We start from the raw sequence: 23753 nt of genomic DNA, 5'->3' as shown, positions 1-23753 counted from the left end.
TTGAATTTGATAGCACTGTGGTCACTTTTCCTAGTCAGTTCAACAACACTTGTATCTCACACCAGGTTTTGGGCACCACATAAGATTAAGTTCAGTGTCTCCTCCCTTTGTCAGTTCCATAGCCAGCTATTCTGGGGCACAGTCATTTAGAGTATCTAGAAATCTTACTTCTTTATCTAGAAATCTTACTTCTTTATCATATCATAATTTTATCATAACTTTATCATTTTCCCTGTTTAAAAGATCAAGAGGCTGTTTAGACAGCAGAAATATTACCAAGTTCAGGAAGATGTAAGACGCCTTTTCCCCCCACTATAAATTTAGTTTTCTTCATCATTGCAACAAATTCCTTCTCCTAGATGTATAGCCCTGAGCAAAGATGTAGAGGCTGGCTGCTGGGACTAAAATGAATATAGTATGAAGAGCAAAAGTGAAATTTCTGTAATATCCATGACAATAATCCAGTGTTGTAGATTGAGGTTAAAGGTAGGTCTTGCTTGAAGGCTACTACACAAATGAATGTATTTTAGAAGTGAGCCTTTGTTTCTTAAACAGTGGATGTGGTACAGTTTTATGTTTCTCTCCCCCCCCCTCTATTTCTTATGTTCCGTTCAAAGGGGGGGGGGGAGAGAAGACACTAACTGTATTTTAAAAACAATTAAAATTGATGCAGTAGTAGTGCATAGCAAATGAGACTGTTGAGCAAAGATTAAAGGACCAGCCACACAACAACAGCAACACAGGGTATGTTTTTAGTCAGGAAGCACAATTACCGGTAAACAAGAAAGGCTGGAGCTATGTCGTTATTGCAGGCTGATTTGAAAACTAATTCAGTATCTCAGATATTGTAGAAATTTACCACTTAACTTGTGGGAAAATTAAAACAATGTGTCCTTAATTATACTGTTTTTTGGTACATGAGTGTGTGCTTTATTTGCTTGGAAAAGAACGGATACTTTTGGCAAACACAAATGTCAAGAGACATGTTAAAGTTGTTTACTGAAGCAGGGCATGGAAGTTACATTCTTTCTGTTCCCCTCATTTCATTGCATGGTCCTCTAGTCTCAGGGCCACAGTGGACTGATAGATCGTTTCAGAGTACAGAACTACTTTTACTTTCAGCAAAAACTAATGTTTGTGTTCCTAGAATACGTGAAACAATAAAGGTTGAGAATGGAGGGGGTGGGAGCCCTTCTTTGTAGTGTTTTATCTTTCTGTCTCCATTTGACTATCACCCCTGTCATCTGTGGTACTGGCAATACTTGTGGTCACGGTTGTCAAGTGCATTCTTGGGCGCAGAGAAGAGGCTGGTGCTGCTTGTCCAAGGAGCATCGCACCCTCATGTATCACTGTCAAGTAGAGAATTAAAACTCAGGTCACGAAAGGCACTTTTTCGAGAAAAGGCAAGAAATTCAATCTGCAACTCGTTTTACACAGTTTTGCCCAATCCTGCTGTCAGTAGAATGAGAATCCTCTTATCTGAAAAGAACAAACTTTTACCTGTTTTAAATGACAACTAATTAAATCTATGATTCCCTTTTCATATTTTTTAATGTAAATAAAATTTTGGGGGTACTTCAGATAAGTTGGGAAAGAGTTGTGTTAACAAAACAACAGAATATATACATTAGTGAAGGGGGTAATCACATGTTGTTGTCTTTACATGTTGTTGCAAACAACTCTCTGTTTGATAATCTCCAAAATAATCCCAGATATACGTGATGGAATTACGTAACTTTAAAGTCGGTTGATGCAGACAATCATGCACCACAGAAGCAAAATCAGACGTAATAGATTATTTCCTTTGTTTTTATTTGACATGCTAGCATATATATATATATATATATATATATATATATATATATATATATTGGGGGGGTGTTAGATATATTTTTTAGATAGAAAGACATGTGTTTGTACTGTAAGAAATGAAGCATTTTGTTGTTTTTATTTGTTTTGTTATTTAAACTGCTTTGTAGTTAATATCCTTAAAACTACTTCTGGACCTTGTTCTTGAATTTGCTTCCAATCTACTATATGTTTCAGTTGCCAAATTATTTAATCAGGGATTTGAAAGAGAGCCTAAAACTGAATTAGGCATACATGGAGAGCTCCCTTCAGGGTTCTATAAATTGTTCACCTTGTGAATTTTGAAAATATTCCAAATATTTATTTGCTGAGATGACATATAAAATATTTTTATATGTGGGGTGGCATTATCTATTTACTATATATTATATAACAGTAAAATGTACTGTTATATCAGGAAAATCCAGCTGCTTGACACTTGAACTATAAATATATGCACAAAATGATCCAAAAACTAGAAAAGTGCTTACTTTCAAGTGACCATGTGGTCCAAGCTTAGTATGAAAAGCTGGTAGATCTCATGAGGCTCCTAAGGCCTCTTGCCCCAGACCTCTCTCCAATGTGTGCTCTGACGAACATTAAATGCCTTTAATCCATGAAGGAGTTCTATCAAATCATATAAATCCCAGAACTGCTCTTTGTTTCTGTTTTCTTCGGGATTGCCTCCAGCCTGAATTTAAGTATTTGGGAGATCTTTGGTTTAAGCTGGTGTTGATACAGCATTCAATTTGAATACTTGTCTTTTCCAAGTCTCAAAAATGAGCTGTGGGTAGTCCCACAGAGCAGTAGAGTAGTAGCTTCACTAAGGTGTGCATGGGGGTCCATATGTAAAGTTTTCATTAGGGATGGTTCTCCTGCTCCAAGTGATGCCCAGGTACAGCAGCTATGAGTCAGAGATCACAGTTTTACAGCAGTCTAAAGTCCAAACAGAGCAAAAAAAAACCCAGGATGCCAGGCCAAGAAGCAGTCCAAAGTCTAAACACAGTGGCAACATAGGAAGAAAGATCTAGAAACTGTCTTAGGGTAGCGGTTTTCCCCCTTGTGCAGCAAGCAGCTATGTGGCAAGCCAAAACAAGTGAGGGAGCTAGTTCAAGGATGTTGTACTAGTCCTCTGTGCTTGGAAAAGGAGACTTCTAAACCTGAGTTTTCAGAGCCCCACTCAGAACACAGCTGCACATTGCTTACAGATTTGCTTTGCTCACGAGGAGTAGCTTACTCACAAGTATTCTTTTATTTCCTTATATGTCAAGTCCATCATCTTGAACTAGCTCTGGAAACAGCTACACTAGAAACACAATGGTACTAAAGATGCTGACAGAATTTATTTATTCGGGGGTGGGGGTGGAATGTAATATGAGAATGCCAACTCCAGGATATTAACAGCCAGGTTGCAACATTCTGCCCAAGCTGAAGTTTCTTGACGATCAATGGACTATCTAGAAGTCACTCAAGTACGAATGACTTTGTCTAGAACTTTGTCTAGAATGTCTTCCATTCCTATGATTTCATTAACTTTGTTTTATTTGAATTCATTGTCTTAATTTGTGATTTTTTTTGTCAAATATGATAATGTATTTTAATGTTATCTTGATGCTCCTTTGGAACTTAACAAATATATGGGACAGTTTTCAGGGGAGGAACAATCATTTGCAAGAATTAGTAATGGTTGGTTTGTTTTGTTAGGAATAACATATATTTGCTTAAATAGACTTGAAAGAGAAGTTGCTGAATTACAATTTATTACTAAACTGAAAACTATGGAGATACCTGGTCTGAATAGAGATATTGGATTCTTGTCTCATTACATATGCTAAAGCTATTTTTGGTCTTCTGCATACTATCCCTTGCTTTTTCCTGTAGGACTAATTGCAGTTGTTAACAGTCGTCAACAGGTTTACCATACCCATTGAGTCAATCACTCATCTCCTACTTCCCTTTTGAGAAAAAACCCACCCCACCCTCCTACTATATATATGAGGGTCTGGTGACTTCTGTTTCAGTGTATCTGAAGAAGTGTGCATGCACACAGAAGCTTATACCCAGAACAAACTTAGTTGATCTCTAAGGTGCTACTGGATAATTCTTTTTTAAAAAAAATTATTTCAACTGTGTCAGACCAACACGGCTACCTACCTGAATATATTTGCTTGTTTAACTTAGCATTATGATTTTTGACAGTTTACTTGCAGCAGTTCACAAAATGTTGTTTAAATACATTAGTAATTCATTGGTAATGCCAGCAAATGCTCTATTTTGTGCTAATTAACTCACTGCTGTGTATTCCAAATTGCCCATTCCTATGGGACAAAGTTCCTGTCAACCTAGCGGTTCGAAAGCACGTCAAAGTGCAAGTAGATAAATAGGTACCACTCCGGTGGGAAGGTAAACGGCTTTTCCGTGTGCTGCTCTGGTTTGCCAGAAGGGGCTTAGTCATGCTGGCCACATAACCCGGAAGCTGTACAACGGCTCCCTCGGCCAATAAAGCAAGATGAGTGCCGCAACCCTAGAGTTGTCCATGACTGGACTTAACGGTCAGGGGTCCCTTTACCTTTACCTATGAGACAAAGAGGGGCATAAGCTCATGTGCAAGACATTTCCCCACTATACTTTCCATTTTAGTTGTAATATATAATTCAGCTACAGATAAATACTCTTTCCATCTTCCCTGCACTATTGATGTGCCTTGTGCTTGACCTCTTTGTTCTTCAGATGGGAAGTATCTTCATATCCACGTAAAAGAAATCCCTTCAATGGTTCCACTGCTTCAAGTATGCTCTGGTCCTTCCTCTACATCAGCTCCATTAAATTCTTTCTGACACCACCATTACCTCTTGATTAAATTATAGCCTTGAATTCAATTGGGTGTCATGTATTCTTATCTAGACATAAAGTGTTATTAGTTTGATAATGTTCCCTTCTCCTTTTCCATTTTTGCCACACCACTGAGGATTTTAAATCTTCTGTAAAGCATTTTCTTAAATAAAAAGTAGGTGTTGTGTAAAATGTTTGGACCAGGGGGAAAAAAAATCTCACTGCATGAAATGTGTATCTGCATTTTTATCAAGAAATCATGCTGCCTTGTTGCTTCTTGCATCAATTGCTTTTAAACTCTCTTGGTGTTTTTAATACTGTACTTTAATGTACTTTAATACTTTTTTTTTAATACTTGTTTTATTTTAAGAACATCCCTTTCTCTGGGGTCTTTTAAAATGTAATATATATATACAATGTAATTGAAATGTCTAAGACAAAGTGTTCTTCATGTAACAAACTTACCAACACTGTGTTCTTTTCTTAGGTAACTTTCAAAGCATCAAGATATTCAGTCTCTCCAGATTTAAAATATGTTCTCCTTGCATATGACATCAAACAGGTAAGATATCAGTTGGCCAAAAATAAAATTAGAATACATGCTGGTTAGAAGTCTGAGCATAGTAATATGCAGAAAATTATACTTAAAACATCCTCATTTATGAAACAATATATATTTAACTCTTTTAATACTGATGACATCCTGTGTTAATAGGATGGATTCAAAGTGTTGGTCCCATTTGCTTTTTGGATTAAGCTTGTTTTGGTTAGAATTTCTTACTACTGACACTTCTGTAAGGTTGTCTTGATGGATTAACAATTCTTTATTACATTTGGATAACTTTTTTTTTACAGTAGCGTAATTCTGTGGGTTAAACCATATGCCAATCCAAAGATCCATAATCAAGATCTATTGCTTTTAAAACATTATGGGCAATAGGGGGCAATGTCTGGGATGGGGGGAATTGGATAGGGATGATAACTCTAGGGAGGGCAAGAATGTGTGCATATGCAAGATTGACTTTTCCAAGGGATCTAAACAACTTGGCACCAAACCGCTTATAGACATGGTCAGGTTTTTAAGATCAACAGAGGGGGCCCTCTCCATAGAGGTACATCTGGCACCTTAATTATCTAGGTGCCCTTTGACAACTGAGTTATATATTTTTAGGATTCATCCTACTGAAAATTGTTGGAAATTGGTTCTAATATTGTGTTTTTAAATTGATGTTTCCCCCCACCCTTGTGGCCTTATGGTTATGGGAGGATAATAAATAAAATAAATAAATATCACCATCATTAGCTAGGTAAAATAATTAATATAAACCTTGAAAAATGCATAGAAACATTAGGAAATGGCATGGTAGAACTGTGCTACTTACCTGACATCTCTCTCTGGTCTTAGGCTGAGGCTGAAGTGACAAAGAAAGAAAAGAATTAAAATATGAAAATTATGAGTATGCTAAGGTGGAATTATAGTGTCATTAAGTTAGAGGTCTGTGAGCTGAGCTTTTATTCTTATACAATATAGGTAAAGGACCCTTGGATAATGGCCACTCTACTGAAGATATTTCAGCTTGCTTAGGCTAATTGCAATTCTTTTGGCCACTTCGGAATGCTACAAGAGATTGCATGTTTGAATACGCTGTCATGTTTAAAAAAACAAAAGCAAAAACTGAAAACAACTTGCTACCAAATTCTTTGTCAGGTTTTAACATGTTTATGTGTGTTCTTTGAAAAATAGGATGGAACTTAGAACATATACTCTATAGCATAATAATAAATTTATTATTTATACCCCTCCCATCTAGCTGGGCCTCCCCAGCCACTCTGGGCAGCTTCCAAGCTCATATTGGCCAAACAAATTTCCTAGAGTGACATGAATGAAATGGTTGTTGCCATTTCATTCCCAGTTTTGCTTATTTCTCCATTTACATGGTTACAGTGGATTGCATGTTAACAAATTACAATGTGTGTCAGCAGCATCACCATTGCTGCTAGCAGGTCAAATTTGCCTTATCATGTTCTGTTGTACCTTTTTTCCAAGAACATCAGAGTGAGTTACAAATCACAGAGTTAGTTTCCTGTCCATAATTGTCATTAAGTTAGGTAATTGTCTTCAAAGTCACACTAGTCTTCAAAGGGCAAGAGATGTCATTTGAATATGAAGAATCTTTAGAAAAGGTGGACTTGTTAGAAAATAATATTCCACCTTCCCTCCTTATTTCCTCCTAGTGACAGTTTAGAAATAGAGATTTCTAAATAGAATCTTATAGTTCCTTGGGTAATACACATTACATAAAAGAGTGGACAATTTTTACATCAAAACTATTGCATGAAGACGACTGAAACGTTCAAACAAATTGAATAAAAAAATGAGGACACATGTTCCACCCAACATTTGCCCTGAAATTGTAATTAGAGCCATAGCTATTTTGATGTTTGGATTAAAAATAAATGCAGAGTTAAATTAAATAGTTGAATATTTATTTTTATGTTGTCAGCATTTTCTTTAATCTATTTTCTGCTTGGAAAGTCAAACTTTAATTAAATTTGAAGTTGTTTCAGCACAATTAAGAATATCCTTTATTCATAACGGGATGTAAATTTGCATGAAAATAAGCTTTCTTTGAATACAAAAGTAATAATTGAATGAATCATTTAAATCATGCTGGATATGATAGAATAAGGAAAGTTGTTAGATGCATGCTTTTGCAGTTGTTGTGACGTTGCTCTATAAACTTGGGCTATTAAAATAAATGTATGTTAATTCTTAGTTGGAAAAGTTCACTTCAGCTTTTGTATCCAGAACTGACGTCATTCCCCCACCCCCACCCCCCAATACAGATGTTTAGCTACATTTGCATTTTTAGGAGCATTATGTGACCCAGATAAGCAAACAGGACACCAGGTGTTGCTATGAACAAACTGACCAAATCTTGTATTGACTGGAGCAGGCAGGGTAAGGACTGGCATGGCAGTAGGATCAGGTCTTCATTCCATCCACCCAATGCTGATGGAATAGAATCAGCTGGGGTTGAACCATACTAGACTTGTTCCTTGGGAGCTGGCCAGTGTTGAACCTTGTTATGGTGCAAGTCAAGCTGGCAAGGTCTCGCTGGGTGACCAGGGTGAGCATTCCAGCCAGGCAGAGACCTCACCCTGAGCTTGGGTGTACTATGGCCACCCTCCCTCCTTTATTATGTTGATCCTGCCCAATACCATTTCCACCCCTGTACAAAACAGTGTTCTTCCTTCTAACAGAAGAAAGCCATAATTGCAGATCAAATGACAGTGACACAACTCCTGCTGCCCCCAGGGAACAAAGACCTAGTCTAAGACAGATATAAAAAACTGCACAGGACAATGTTCTGTGATTTTAAAATTGGCCGCAATTTTATTGATTCTAGATGTAGGTAGGCTCTGTTCTCAGCCCGCTGTTGGCAGGGGTCTGACACTTGAGCAGTCAAACCTGGAATGGAAGGACCATCTCAAGGCAAGAGTCTACCTAGGTAGTCCTCTGAGGCTGCTGCTGGAAGCTCTATGGCCCTGAAAAAGGCTAATACAGCCTAAATGTAGGCACAGTAATCCTAATTGGTATTATAAGTAAGATCGGCAGTGAAAAGGTGAGATAAAGGATTCAGATTACTGGAGCCCAGTTTATGGATTCTTTAAAAATCATCCCTCATATGTATGTATGACATTCTGCTTTACTAGTCATGGAAGACTTTGATTCTGGTTATAAAAGTTTTCACACATGAGCTACTGATGAATTAAACTGTTCAAGTGACTTTGAGCACGACAGACATCATCCCACAGTCCTTTCCTTTTCAAGGATTTGATATCAAATATTCAGGTACCTAGGAAATATCTCCAATTAGGTAGGGCAGATATATTATTGTGTTTCCATTCTTCAGATTAAGTGTGGTAAGGCTTCAGGAGTTTTTATCATGTGGTCTGTACACGGATTGGCAAATGAGGCCTCTGAAGCAAGTTGGAAATGGTAGATCTTTGGTTATTAATCCTTTGTTCACTTTATCTCTTCCCACTGTCAAACAATGAAATATATTTTTTTAAATGACTCATTTCACACATAAAGCTAAGCAAACTTTGGCTTACAGTTAGCAAGCTAGCATGCTGGTGCACCTTTAGAACAGACTTTGGTTAATGTTCACGGTCTCTTCCACAACTGCAGAATGAAAATAAAATGATGATAAAATACCAGCTGATACTTCACGACAATTTTCAATGTCTGTCACCACTTGGGAATTGTGGCATGATACTTTTGTGGTTGTTCATGGATTAAAGAAGGAATAGGCAGGAGAAGTGAAGTTCCAATAGCAAGGAGGCTACCTCCTCAGGAGATGTTCTGTACTTCAGTTTTCTACTTTAATATGGCTGCTAGCCTTCCTTTCATACACACCTCAGTAATTTCTGTTTTAATTGCTCAGGTGCTTATAATTACAATTTGAGAAAACAGTTTTCAGGCTGTAACTTAGTTTTAGCTTTTTTTCCAACCCTCCCCCCCTGAAAGCTACTTGTCATTTGTCAAAGATAATTTTTTACAAAATACATCTATTCACAGAACAAGCATTTGCTTTCAATCATATTGACAGGCTTACTAAAGTGCAGAATGCTCTCTGAAGAATCTTTGAGAAAAATCCCAAAACCCAGTAATAAATTTCCAATTACATTGCTCAAGTTCAACCATTTTGGTTGAACTTACTTAAATAGTAGAATAATTTGTTTATAGAAACTATTTATAGCATGCTGATTTTTCCATCCACATAATTCTGTACTGTAATAGGCTCATCAGTTTTGGCAGGTGGTGATGATGATTAGAAGGCCAGGTGAGCATCACGAGACCATTAGAAGACTTCTGAGTCTTTTTATTCCTTCTACTTCACCTCACCCACTATAGTTGGTATGTGAGCAAGTGGCAATGCTAGACCTAAAGCCTCACTTTGCTTCAATATTGGTAACACTGTGGTTTCAGTGGAGGACTGTCAGAATTTGAGTAGCTAGCCTGAAATCCAAATTACTCCAAGTCCTGTGAAGAAAAGATAGATAGATAGTGCAGACACTATGAAGTATGGCACTTGCTTAGTCTTCACTAAAAAAGAAAAGAAAATTTCTTGGAGGGGCAGGGATACATACTAAGGCTTTGCAGAGACAGGTGAACACTTATTTATGGGAGGCATCCAAGTGCAATGGATAGCAAGCCAGCAGCTCTCTCTTCAGATAAGCTGCTATGCTGGTATAAAATGTAAGGTACCTAGGTACAAGGTGGCCAATCTACAGCTCAAAATATCTAACAATTTTCAGACTTTACAATGGGAGTGGGGAAGGAATGGGAGAGTATTTTCTTACCCCATCCTAGCAGAACTGGATTCTATTGTGTAGTTGAGGGGTAGGGCTGGGCCTATCCTCTGCAGACATTCTAGCAGCAAAACATTTATCAAGAAATGTTTTGCACAGCAACAGTGTGACTAAAGCCAGCAGCAATATTGCAAATGCCCAGGTAAATTACAAATATTGCAAATGCCCAGGTAAATACACTGTCTGTCTTAAGACTAGGTATGCCAGAAGAGGCCAACCTCAGAGCCTTATAACTTGTCTGGTATTAAGATTCTCAGCTGAGATCCTTCTGTATTTTCCCACACCAGAGGTTGACAAAAGGTAGATCAGCATCTAATAGCAGATCTGATGGCTATTGACAATAGTTCAGCAAGGGTTTCTGAATCCCATTTTTAACAGCAAGAAAAAATGAAGAAAATAAGGGAACAAGGGAGGCGTTCATGGTGAGTTCTGGCACCTCTTTTTCTAGAAAAATAGCATTGCCTATAAGTATTCTAGCTAAGACTCTGAGACAATTGCCAAAGATAAGTACACTATTTGCACATCACGGTAAATGGCCCAGGCTTAGATCAGTTAACTGGAGAGATGGGATTGCCTCATTTGTTATGGTACTATGACGTTTTGTAAACTGCTTGGGAAGGCTGTATACCAGAAAGTGATTTATAAATGCTTAGAACTAACCAACTAACCAACTGGGTCGGCCATTCGAGGGACAATTGTTTCCTGTTCCTTTGCCATATTCAACATGTGGCCTAGTTGTTACTATTTAGTCAAACTATCCATATTAGCATAAGTGAGCTATTTCTTGCTTGACTTTCCAATGAAAGAGAAGTGAAGACTGGTGTCATATTTTGTGAAGTACCAATTAGTTATATAGTGGCCACACTTACCAAGAAACAGAAATGTGAAGTACGCAATTACAATGGCTGACTTCCTAAAACTACTAATTGATTCATGGTTTCTCCAGTGTTGTTTTCCTCTTGGTTCTGTAAGCTAAAGCACAAATGCTTACAGATGCTGTATGTCTCTCCCCTGGGGAAACAATAAGTTGAACAATGATTTCGATATTGGACATTCCATCTCCATGGATACCACAGAGATTATCTGAAGCTCTGTCCTTGTTTTGAAACCCATGTCCTTTGACATGACCTGTTTCTTTCAGTTGTGCAGACGGTTTGGTCAATATCAGGTTTCCAGGGATGATAGAATAATTCAGGAGAGAATAACATTATTAGTGTAATCAGTACTGTAAATCAATTAAATAATAATTTATCAGCCACTAGCCAGTTCAATAAATATGTATACTACCAAAACTTTATGATAAGTGCCTTTTTTGAAATGCTGATGGAATGCCATCCTATAAATGTTTACAAGAATTAAGTCCCATTAAGTTCAGTGACATTTACTTCCAGGTAAGTGGCTGTAAGATGCAGAGTAAAGCTGCAAGTTATTGCTAGAACTAAGTCCATCTTGAATGTTTCAAATTTGCTATTATATTAGCATAAGAGAATAGTAACACTTGAGAATCAAAATTCGAACCCCTGCTATAGTGCATATAGAATGCAGTAGAACCTCTTGCTGTTTGGCTAACTAAGCAAAAAAATAACAAAATGGTGTATGTTAGGCCTGATATTCAAATAACACATTCAGTGTCAAAATTGTACTAATAATTCTACTGAATATTTTGTTGTGTTTCATAGGTGGGTAGTACTGAAAATTTGGGTATTAAAATGTATTTCAAATACTGTACAAACTAAATGGTATTTCTTAACACTCAGAAAATATATTGGTATTTTCTGTGGGAATTACCTTTTAGCCCTGCTCTGTTTTGCATTTGTATACTTTCTCGACGTTTTGGATACAGTGGAGTTGGTTTCTATAGCTGTTCTATAGGGTTTTAGTAGTCTTTTACTGATGGATCATACTGAGTTAGGTTTGGTGAGCTTGGCTCATGCATACATACCACACTCTGGAAGGTCAGATGAACAAAGTCTGCTGATGAATAAATCAGTAATTTACACAGGATATCTACATTGTCATTTGGACTCTGAAAAATGATTTTACACAGTGTGTTTGAAAGCCATTACATGATATAATTAGAACTGTAATATCCATTGGGAATCTGAAGTCACTCCTTAATCCTCTTGATTTTCAAGAGCACCATGTTGAGAGTCAGGGGAGCTGCTTTTGGTAGGACTCAGTGACACCACTGTGCGTGCTAAAGTGTTCTACAAAATCCTTTTCATCAGAGCTCATTTTAACGACACCTACAAACAGTTTCCCTTTATCTACAGGCACAAAGCCAGGCAATCCTGGAAAATTGCCCTCACAAACAACAGCATACCTTTCCATTTTAATGTACGAAACATTTTTAGCAAATCCAATTTTTTTAGAAAATGCATTTTTAAATTAAATATGTCAATAAATACTGTGTTGTGGTTGAAAATCTGCAGTAGCTTGCTGCAGAGAATGTGGTGTGTACTATGTCTTATGCATTAAATATTTAAACAATATGCCATTAGTATTGATGAATTTAGCTGCAAGTGAACACTTAATCTTAAAAAAATATTGAATCACAGTATTCTGAATTTTAATCTTACTGACAGCCTATACAGAAGCACCATGGGGTACTAAATAGCAGAGGTGTACCTAGAGGCCCTGGCACCCCCAGCAAAGAGCCCCTTCTCCACAAAAAAAATCACAATTCCACAATAGCCACCTTAGCAATTACTCTGTTTTATGTGACCCAAGTCATCAAAGCATCTTGAGTGAGGACAAGGCAAGGATGAGCGAGGACGAGGCTAGGAGGGCAACCACCACCACCACCACATGCCTTTGTGTCACAGTGCAAGAAGGACAGAAAGCTTCTCTCCCATGTTTGATCTCACGGCAATAGCAGTGGTGCATCGGCACTCTCATATATGTCATATATTCAGTAGTCTATAGTCTGATAGGTGAATTTTGCACAAACCCACAACCTGGGCGTGCACAGGTTTCACTGACCCATATGTACGCCTCTGCTAAACAAACTTGATAATTTTTGCATTTAAAGAAGAAAAACAACTGTATAGCTTTGCTAACATTCCTTTCTATGTGTACTTTGGTTAGTAGCATTCTTTAATTTGATACAACAGTCTAAAATAACTTTTGTATTTATTTAATGTTCTTATTGCATTAAGAGATAATAGTAATATATATCATTTTGTAAATTATCCATACTCTAGTAGTCTCCAGATTAGATAACCATGGGATGTGTGAAACTACATTTGAAGACTGTTGAGAAACAGCAGTTAGTGCCTATACTATGCTAGCTGCACTTTACCAGTCTGTTCTGGACTATTAAGTGAATGACCAGAGTACTTGAAGTACCACCTGCCTACATCTTTACCTAGCCATACCACTTCACTGGAGGGCTTTCTAATGACACCACTGTCATCCATGGTGAGCTGAATGACTGCCAAATAAAAGGTTTTTATGTGCGTGATGGCACCCCAGTCATGTAACACTCTAACCATAGGGGTTATTTTGCTTCAAGTACAAATATGGTTGAGCAGTGATGGTGTAGGTTGGCAGCATGTATCAATGTCTAGATTCTAAAACATTAGTTCCTCAAGCCTGCTGCAAAATTTTGTACACACCCTTCTTTTCCTGTTGGAATTCCCACAGCTAAACTGTTTGTGACATAAGTTCCACTGGCTTCATGTAACAACCCCACTCATTACTTAGAAAGGACCATGTTTACAACAGGATTTGGGGGTATAATAACTACTTAGAGATTTTTGAAATATTAAGTGGCATATAAATGCCTTTAAATAAAGCAATAAAATAAGTGATAAAAGAATTAAAATTAACAGGGCTTGTATAAGTGGAGATTTTATATCTTGCATCAAACATAATATGCACTCATACAAGGATGGAAAATAGTGTTATTTGCTCATTATAATTTAGTCATAGTAAATCCCCCTGACCATCAAAGGTGAACACAATCAAACAAACTGTTGGCAATATTCTTCCTTAATGAGTAAACTCAGCAGGAGTAGCAACAGCATCAACAGTTGTTAGTAGACTGAAATTATAAGTCTCAAAAAAGGTCAGAAATAAAGTTCGCAGGCAAGATAGACTGGGTACCAGCTACATTAATTATTGTAAGTGTCTAACTGAAGTATAATAACACGTTTTGAGGGTTTAAAGTATATATTTCATCTCTGAAGAACAAGCATTTTACCTTAATTTGTAAGTGTATAATTTGATATACACTTTAACCTAAGCTGATAGAAGGAAGGATATTGTCTAATGATTTTCAAGCAAAGGTGCATTGGCTCCCTTCAAGCCCAAATTGGAAATCTATGGAAGAGTGCATATCCTGGCTAAAATTCAAGTCAGAGAAGTAAATTTTATGGATAATAGTTACTTTATTTGTTCAAGTTACGTAGGAGATGCTACTCATGGTATTGTAACATGATTGTTTCCCAAGGCTGTGTCTGCCCTTTCCTTTCTCTCTCTGATACACTACATTGAGGGATGATAGATTTTAAGGAAGTAGGTGGCCTTTTAAAGCAGTAATGATGATATAATGGATTACACAGGGCAGAGCATAGCAGGGAAACCACAGTAGATCTTTATTGGATTGATCAGTCATTTCAAGTGTTGTTTATATTTCAAGTGTCACTTATATGCTTTCAGTACACATCCACAACACCTTATGGACAGGTGCAGATCACATTGTTTATGGAATAAACCTCTGGCCTGCAAACACCTATTCTGGATGGGAGATTTCAATGCCAGAGTTAGGGACAATCATCACACATGGGACAACTGCACAGGGCACTTTGGTATTGGCAGCGTGAATGAGAATGGACAAAGTCTGCTTGAGTTGTGCTCATTTCACAGCCTTTGCATCACAAACACATTCTTCTCTGCCAAGGCAAAATGGCAAGTGTCCTGGAGATATCCAGGGTTAGGCCACTGGCACCAGCTGGACTTGATTGTTCCGAGGCAATTGGCATTGAACTGTGTTCATGTCACATATGCTATCACAGTGCTGATTGTGACATGGATCACTCCCTGGTGGTGAGCAAGATCCTTCTCCAGCCAAAGATGGCCTATAGCACAAAGCAGAAAGTGTGGCCTCGAATCAACACTTCCAGAGCAGTCATACTTGAACTTTGTGAATGCTCCTCTGATTCCATCAAACCAGCACTACTGAAGTGCCCTAGAGACAGTGTCAAAATCAGCTGGAAGTACATCAAAGAGGCAACCTATAATACAGCTATGCCCTTTTTCAGCAAAAGAGAGCAGCAGATCCCTGACTGGCATTAAAGACATTGAACCTGTTGCCACTGCATGGTGCTAGGCGCCTGCAAACTACAAATGTGTGTCCTGTGAGAAGACACTTGTTGCACTGAGAAAGGCAATGAGCAACGCTCAGCAGATTGCCAGACAATGTGCCAGCGACTACTGGCTTAAGCTGTGTCAGAGTATTCAACTTACTGCTGCCTGCAGGGTAGAATTCAACATTGCGGTATTACAACAATTTCATCTGCACAAGCATATTAGCTTGCTAGTTGAAGCCATCTCCCTGACACCCCCCGAGCCAATTTTGGAAGGTGGGGAAGAAAGATTGGAAAGGCCCAAGGGCAAGGGCTTCTACTGCTGTGGTTCATTAGGTGAATCTCACTCATAGGATCTGGACAACAGACCTATAGATACAAAAATGCTTCGAAAATTAGGTGGTTTTTTAAAATAGGAATTCATTAAACATTCATTTTCCCAAAGGAACTAGATGCAGTTCAAGTTTCCCTAAAAGAAACTAGCTCAGTACATGTTCATCCAGATGAACATTTTAGTTCACAAAAAAGATCATCCATAGCGAAAAGGGGGAAAAACACACCAAAATTAAATATAGCATTGAGAATGTTACAAGCTGCTGTGCTGAAGTGTAGGGGCAAAAGTAAATTAGGGGCCACACACAAGTAATAAAATTTCTGACAGAAAGAATGCCAAGAGAACTGGAAAAGAACTTACCCAATTTAATATGTGCCAGCCACACAGCTGTTAGACACAGGGCATAATTCATTTTGTTCCTTTATCTGTACTTCTTACTGCAATCTGCTCCTGTTGGAAGAGTGCAAATATCTTCAGCAGGAAAGATACACGAAATGCTTCAGATTTCTTCCCTTAAATTGCATAGCAACAGTGATTAAGGGACTAATCAGTCTTACTAACAGCAGTACCTATATATCTGCCTCATTATGTTGTTTGTCTGGCACCTAAATATATGTAATGAAGGCACCAGGCAAGCCTCTCTAGGGAAAGCATCCCATGAAAAGAGATAACTTCTTAAGGAGTGGTCTTACCACTGCCTCCTGCAGGCAGCGACCACCCTATCTTGCAGGGAGCCATCAATCACCTCCCTGACCCAAACACATCCAGTACACCAGCACTAGACAGTGGTCTGGACACCCTTGAGATCATCTGCTGTAACAGTGGAGTCAATCTTCCAGTGAATGCAAGCAATTTTACCTTCAAAGTGCTTTGCAAACGAGCAATAGCGAGCTACCATCACTTCTGCAACTTCCTTCAGGCCAGATGTGAAAATAAACTTGAAATTATTGAAGCTCTACCCCCAAATGAACCTAATTCATCTTTAGTTGGTCAGGGTGTAGTTCAGATATTGTTGTTTATGTTTAACTGAACTAGTTCGTTCTAAGAACTGAGACTCAGGGAAATAATCTTCATTAAATATCCTACACCCACCCCACCCACCTCCTTCAGTAGTTGGGTTGTAGCCTGGACTAGGCCCTACCTATATGATTGCTGGCTCCTAAAGTGCACCTCCCCCATGCTGTGTCTGATGTACACACCAAGTTTTAGGGAGGTAGTTTCAGTATTGCATTCCATTGAATGTGTATAGTTGTCTCATCTGTAGTTGGCTGTGGAATCCCATATGGGTGGCCAAATCATGGGTTGTCTGTTCTTTCCCCCGACATTTTCACAAATCAAGATCCATTGTGGCTTTCACAATGATACCCTCAGCCTCATAGAAAAAGCTTGGAAGTATCTTAAGTATAGAACTTTACTGTAGCATAAAATAGAAGAGTGATTAAATCCTGGCACTTTTTCCCTCTCCTCTTTTGCTTCACAGACAACAGAATAATAGTTTTACCATGTTTTGGGTCCTGTGAAAAACAGGGATTGTTCTGAAGTTTTTCAAACTCTGCCAAAACAATTTATTGAAAGAAGAAACATCCAAGAGCACTTCCACACTTATATTCATTGTTTATTTCAACCACACACTGTGTAACAGATCACTAGCATAACATGCTGAGATATCCCATGGAGAGGAGTTAATGGAGCTTGATGCAAACAACAATAAAGTTCAGATCTTAAGTGCTTCAACACCTTAAAATGTTCAGGCTATTCATATTCTCTAACATTAAGAGTTCTGTGGTGTAAAGCAAACACTGTGAAATTATTTTGGTACAGGAGGTTTCTCTTATCTTTATTATACAGTGGTACCTCAGGTTACAAACACCTCGGGTTATAAATACTTCGGGTTACAGACTCCACTAACCCGGAAGTAGTACCTCAGGTTAAGAACTTTACCTCAGAATGATAACAGAAATCGCGTGGCGGTGATGCGGTGGCAGCAGGAGGCCTCCATTAGCTAAAGTGGTACCTTAGGTTAAGAACGGTTTCAGGTTAAGAACAGACCTCCGGAACGTATTAAGTTCATAACCAGAGGTACCATTGTATGGACTGCTCAGGATTGCCTATTGAATTTGTTTCATGAAATGAAAATCTGATTTCTATTGTATTCTTCTCAAAGATAACTGACAGGCCTGTGACATGCCTCAGATTGGCTTGGAACTAAACCTAGCCATTTCCTTGAGATTCTAGGACATTTGCAAGACAGTCTAAATTAGGAGACCATCTCCATATATGAGTCACAGATTGTACAAATTTACCTTTCCAATTCTTGGCTGCTAAATGTTAAGCAGTAGGAGACCTCATGTGAGCTCCGCTGGTCACATGAAGCTAACCTTCCATGAGTAAGTACTGTGTGTCTGTGGCCTCCATCCTTGACTGTCAAAGCCTAGACTAATGTGTTATCTACTGGCTGTGCAAGTTTGTTTAACAGATCTATGGCCACAGAAGGCATATGGTTCCCTGTAGTTTTGGAGTGTCCTTGTAAGGCAGGCAGTGCTGGTCCACCCATGAGGCGGTGTGAAGCACCTGACTCAGGCAGCAGAGGTACAAGAAGTGGCATCCACCTCACTGCTTTGTTCACCACAAGGGAGGCATTCTGGCATGTGACATTCCTTTGAGGAACACAATACTTTGAGGAATGCCCTGGCACCTGCTGAGTTCAGCGTAAGGAGGGTATGGTGGTGGTGGGTTTGGTGGTGGGATTTAGCACAGCAAGTGGGGCAGGAGATAGTAATTTCCATTTCTCTTTGGATGATGAAATTGGATGGGCTGCCCCTGAGGGCAGAGATGGAGAACCTCAGAACCAGGAGATGAAGACATCTTCCAGGTCTCTCCGTCTGGCCTTTGGACCACACCCCTCAGCAGCCCTCCTCTACACCCTCCTTGGCTATCTATCTATCATCTATCTATCTATCTATCTCTCTCTCTCTCTCTCTCTCTCTATCTATCTATCTATCATCTATCATCTATCATCTATCTATCATCTATCTATCTATCTATCATCTATCATCTATCTATCTATCATCTATCTATCTATCATCTATCTATCATCTATCTATCTATCTATCTATCTATCTATCTATCTATCTATCATCTATTGTCTTGTGATTAGAATGTAAACTAATATATAAGGTAAGAATCACATCATTGCTTTATCCAATTTTATCTCTGGTCTTCCTCAACTGGTATGCGGTCTAGGTAATTGCCCATGAATGAATAATACCCTCAGGCCAACAAAGGTCCTGAGGGCCTATTATATGGAGAGAATGGGTAAGAGGCCCTCAGCATGATGGAGGTTGTTTTTGTTCTACTCATTATTTATTCTTAGCATTTGTATGCCTAACACAATGTTCTCTGAGGAGCTAGGAGTTCACAAATGCCACTTTCTGTATCCTATATGAAGTCAAGTGGAACGATGAATAGGGAAAGGATACAAGATCCTTCCCTTCCTCCCAAAAAACCAACACTAGAGATTTTGTCCAATGTCCTGCGTGGCAGGAAGCTGGCCGTATTTTCAGCCAGAGATCACGAGTGCTTGCAAGTTGATCTGGGATTACAAAGGAGTATACCAAGTTTGCAGCTAAGAATTAAAGTAAATTCCAGAATTAAAATACCTAGACTATTAGAACATAGAAACATAAAAGGCTGCCTTGTACTGAATCTAGCCAATGGTCCATATAGCTGAATGTTGCCCACACTGAGTGGCAGTGGCTCTCTGGATTTTTAGATATCTGCTAGCATAGCCAAATGATTTGAGTACCATAGTAGGAAAATACCTTGGAAACTATTTCATGTTGCTGTGAAATAACTTGCGCTAGCACACACCTCGGGACTTTGTTCAAGAGACCCTGTAGAAAATATTGAGCAATGTTTTGCACAAATGTAAACACACCTCTGAATTTAATTCTGTGTTTTTAACACAAAGCTGTCAAAAAATGCCTTTCTTCTCATGGAAAGGAATATATGGACACCACCTGACATAGATTTTTATTTTCTGAGTTGGATTTGAAGGTGAGCTGAAAAAGCTGCTTTCCCCCAGGAGTTAATGAAGGGTTACCAAGATCCGTTCTCTTCTTATATTGTCCCTAGGGAATGCTTTGCACCTATAACAATTAGAGCGAAGTATTGTGAAATTGCTGAATTGTACAACTTTTCTCTGTGGTTTCTCTTAAGTTACAGGTGTGCTTTTCTTCACCTGAATGGTTGTTAGGTGTATTAAGACTAGTTTCCCAATAAGTTGGATATGAAACGTCTCTTCCTTCACTTTCTCCTTCTCCTGTTTACACAGTAGAGAGCAATAATTGTTTTATTGTTTCACAAAGGAAAATATTTCTATATTGATTCATACCTGACCGATCGATAGAAAAATAAAAATAAAGTTTCCTTCTTCATACCGGGTGGCTTCAAAGGAAGTTATTGACAATATAATAACCATCTCAAAGAAAGCATTACATTGAAAATGTTCAGGTAGTCTTAAATGCTTTTGAATAACAAACAACAATAATCACATTCACACAAGTTTTTCTCCTGTTAGAGAGCATTAATTTTAACCTCAAGGTGCTGGGCACTGAACTTAGGAACTTCTGCATGCAAAGCAGAGCGAGCCATAACCCTTCAATTTGAGACAGTTATTATTTCAGAGATGGATATAGGTGGAAAATTGCCTTTTATGAAGTAAAAAAGGTGCGAGGTAATCAGGAAAAATTGAATGCCTAGATACAATAGGCAGAAGTTTAAATGCAAGTGACTTGAGGTTTGGACTATCACTGTAACAAGGAAATAATTACTAGATACAGCCTGAGGGGATTACTATTCCTGGGAGGTGCCAGGAAGTACCTGTAGTTAAGGGCAAGGTCTACTCTTTCTCATCCAAGGAGAAGGAGGCTGCAGCCGGTAACAGCTTCGTAAAACCTTTATTCAGTAAAGCTTAGAATGTTCAGCCAAAAGGCCTAAATGCTGCCTAGAAGCCATCGCTGCAGAAAGGAGGAACATGGAACGAAGGGTTTGTGGGACCCTAAGTATGTATTAAAATGTTAAACTGAAGTAGCATTGTGTTCCCCTCCCCCTAATAAAATCAGGCCAGACCTACATATCACACATATCCAACAAACATGAGTTCCACAAGGACTGATGCTATCAGTACAAATGGATCCTTTCAGTACAAAAATAAATCTTCTCAACAATTCCTCAACAGTTGACTTATTATTTTAAAAAACAGGATTTTCTTTATTTTAATATTTAATATAATTATTATGAAAAATTAAGGAAAATTGGGCAAAGATAGGTACTGGAACAGCAGGATCATAAAAGTGGTAATATTACGCTTTTCTTTCTGTTCTGTGTTCACAATAAAAAAAGTCTTTGTGATTGGGGAAAAGGAGCATTCTTCAACAGGGAACTTTTATGTTGTTGGGATATGAGTACATAATGCAGATTCAGAAGGATTTAGCTACAAAGGGATATGTTGTATTCACCTTTTGGTGTGATCAAAACCAGTTCTTGAGTGTGACATATAAGATGGGGAAAATAATAAATGAAACTATCTGAATAAGTTATAAGAAGGGAGCAGAGAGAGCTGGATCATCATTATTAGCCTTGTCGAGTAGTATAATGGCCTATCGACTACCCACTGTTTATTTGCAGACTGAAAAGAACCCAAACTAAAAACAGGACTTGGAATGGAATATGAAACTATATTTCTAAAAGTATATAACAGCAGGATAAAAAGATAGGATGAGTGGTAGGTATTTTTATTGATTGGAATCCTGCTTTCCTATTGATATACCCTGGAAAACATATTAAGAAAGGAAGAGTTTGATAGGGATGCTATTGCTACCATAAAAAATTACCTTGGGTTGTTTTGCAGAAGTACGTAGTAGAATCTAAGCAAGCTGCTGTGAATAAAAGTAACAGAGAATCCAGTGCATGGTTTCCTCTGTATATAAAGTGTGATTTTGTGCTTGCCTGGTGAAATAAGGATGAGAGGGTTTTGCTTCTAGCATGCTGTGAGAATTTCTATCCCAGAGAGAAATACAGGGAAACATATAATTTTATTTAAGGATTTCAAATGCCCACATTAGAGTGTCTTTTTGAGGTGATCTAAGTGAAATGGAAAAATTGCCTGAACTCCCCTTGTATCATGCAAAATCCAGGGAAGAGATATCTGAAAAGAGTAATGGATCACATGTTGTCTTGGACACTCGCTTGGAGGCATACTGTTTTATAGCTGTTTCTTTTCATAGCAATGATTATGGTATCTGATGTAAATAGGGCTTCTGCCGTTATATTTTTCTCCCATTATATGCCAGAATAGTTCCCATCAACACAAATAATAGCACTTCATTTTAATTCATAAAATAATGTGGCTAGAAAGTGGTGTTTGGTAAATTTGTATTTGTATTAAGTGCATTTTTTCCCCTTTTATTGGGATTGTTTGTGCAAGCCTCCTTGATCTTGCTTGGAATTGAATTAGAACATCCAGATCCATCCCAGACTCAGCACAAAAATTGTTCTGTCCTGCTCTACAAATCCAAATCTTTGGTATTCCTAATCACTTCCACTGGCCAATGCTGCCAATTCTCGTACTCCAATCCTGCCAATTCTCATGCTCCAGTATAGTAGCTCAACTTTCCTTGCTCTTTCAGCACTGCCGTATGGGATGCCAGCCTGGCAAGAGTATTTCTCCCTTGTCTGCCTGCCTCTGTATGCCAGTGCCCGCTTGCCTGCCCGCTTGCCTGCCTGCCTGGGACTGGTTTCTCTGAAGTAGCAGGGCTGGGTGACAGGCCAGAGTTTTTTATATGCTACTTTTTCCCTACAAGGCCTACTGACACAAACAGAAGACAGACTACTAACACACAGAAAACATAGCACAGATTATATCCCTCCCACCTAAGTACAGTGATTGGAAAGTGTTGACTGAGCTTCTACCCCTGGATTGGAAGCTTTCAATGAGTGAAGTCCAGTTCCCCTACTACCTCTCTCCCCACCCTGACATTCCCCTTAAATGGTGTTGTGATTAATAATTGCAACACTTTGGAGACTGTGGGTGATATTCAACTAAGTTTTACTCTAGAACAGTTGAAATTATTGGACCAAAGTCAATCACATTCATTAATTTCAATGATTCCACTCTGAATTAAATTTAGCCACCCAGTTCAGGAGTCATTTAGATTGAATAATAAATATTAGGACTATGCAACCAGAGTCAAATGATATTAATTATGCAATGGTGGCTGTGGGAAAATATAAATGTTGTACACTTGTATTGCTACAGATATTGATGTCTTCTGAGGCAAAGGAGTAGGGTTGAATAGTTGGATCTTACCTATGATGGGTGCAAGTCTCTGTGGAAAAAATGGCATATACTCAATACATGTTTTGGAGTTTTCTTATACATTAGCTTCAGATGCCATGCTTCATAATTTTCTAGATGTGCATGTTATTTCTAATTTAAATCTAACGGCCTTAGTTGATGTTATCATCTTGAGCATAATGTCCGTTCGATGCAATGAAAAATGTAGTTCATCCAAGTTTAAATTATTTTGAGAGTCAGCTACACATAATGCACAGAGGCAGAATGCCTTATCTGAAAGGAACACTTACTTTGAAGTTGACATTTCTCTTATGTAGCAGTGATTGCAACTGTAGATATGGAGTAAATGGCATATTATGCAAAGTGAAAGTTTAATTAGAACGAGAAACTTCAATTGAATATTTCTGTTTGATTAATAATCTACCAGCAGATAAAATATCATTTACTCATTTGAAATTTGATGTAAGCAGTATGGCTGATACCAGGAGAAAAAAATTTTGACCTCCCACCAATCTTTGATGTGTATGCGTGTGATATTTGAAGTTTAATGTGTTTAGGAGAGGGATCAGCATTTGCTCTATGGAATCCATCATGAGCAGAGAAGAATTCAAAATTGTAAAGTTAACAATAACAAAGCGTTAAGATTACAAACCATGATGTCTTGGGCAGCCCTTAGTTTAGTAAAAGATTGTTA

The 23753-nt window shown here is 38.2% G+C and overlaps 1 protein-coding gene and 1 long non-coding RNA gene across 4 annotated transcripts in view; one reads left to right on the top strand and one right to left on the bottom strand.

Moving 5' to 3' along the window:
• The window catches only part of DPP10 (dipeptidyl peptidase like 10), a 575768-nt gene that overhangs the window by 462380 nt on the left and 89635 nt on the right, over positions 1-23753 (top strand). For all 3 annotated transcript variants that reach the window (XM_083707328.1, XM_083707327.1, XM_083707329.1), the window contains one exon: positions 5168-5242. In XM_083707328.1, the coding sequence (XP_083563454.1) occupies positions 5168-5242 (75 nt within the window). The remainder of the gene's footprint in view (positions 1-5167; positions 5243-23753) is intronic.
• On the bottom strand, positions 975-5226 carry LOC310834025. The gene is made up of 2 exons (XR_014559066.1): positions 5146-5226; positions 975-1349 (listed from the first exon to the last, which is right to left on the bottom strand). It is a non-coding gene; the product is annotated as an uncharacterized lncRNA (long non-coding RNA).

This window comes from Podarcis gaigeae (assembly GCF_964106915.1).
Source record: "Podarcis gaigeae genome assembly, chromosome: 1".
Classification (NCBI taxonomy): Eukaryota; Metazoa; Chordata; class Lepidosauria; order Squamata; family Lacertidae; genus Podarcis; species Podarcis gaigeae.
The sequence above is the reverse complement of the archived record's forward strand: the minus strand, read 5'-3'. Positions and strand labels throughout refer to the sequence as shown.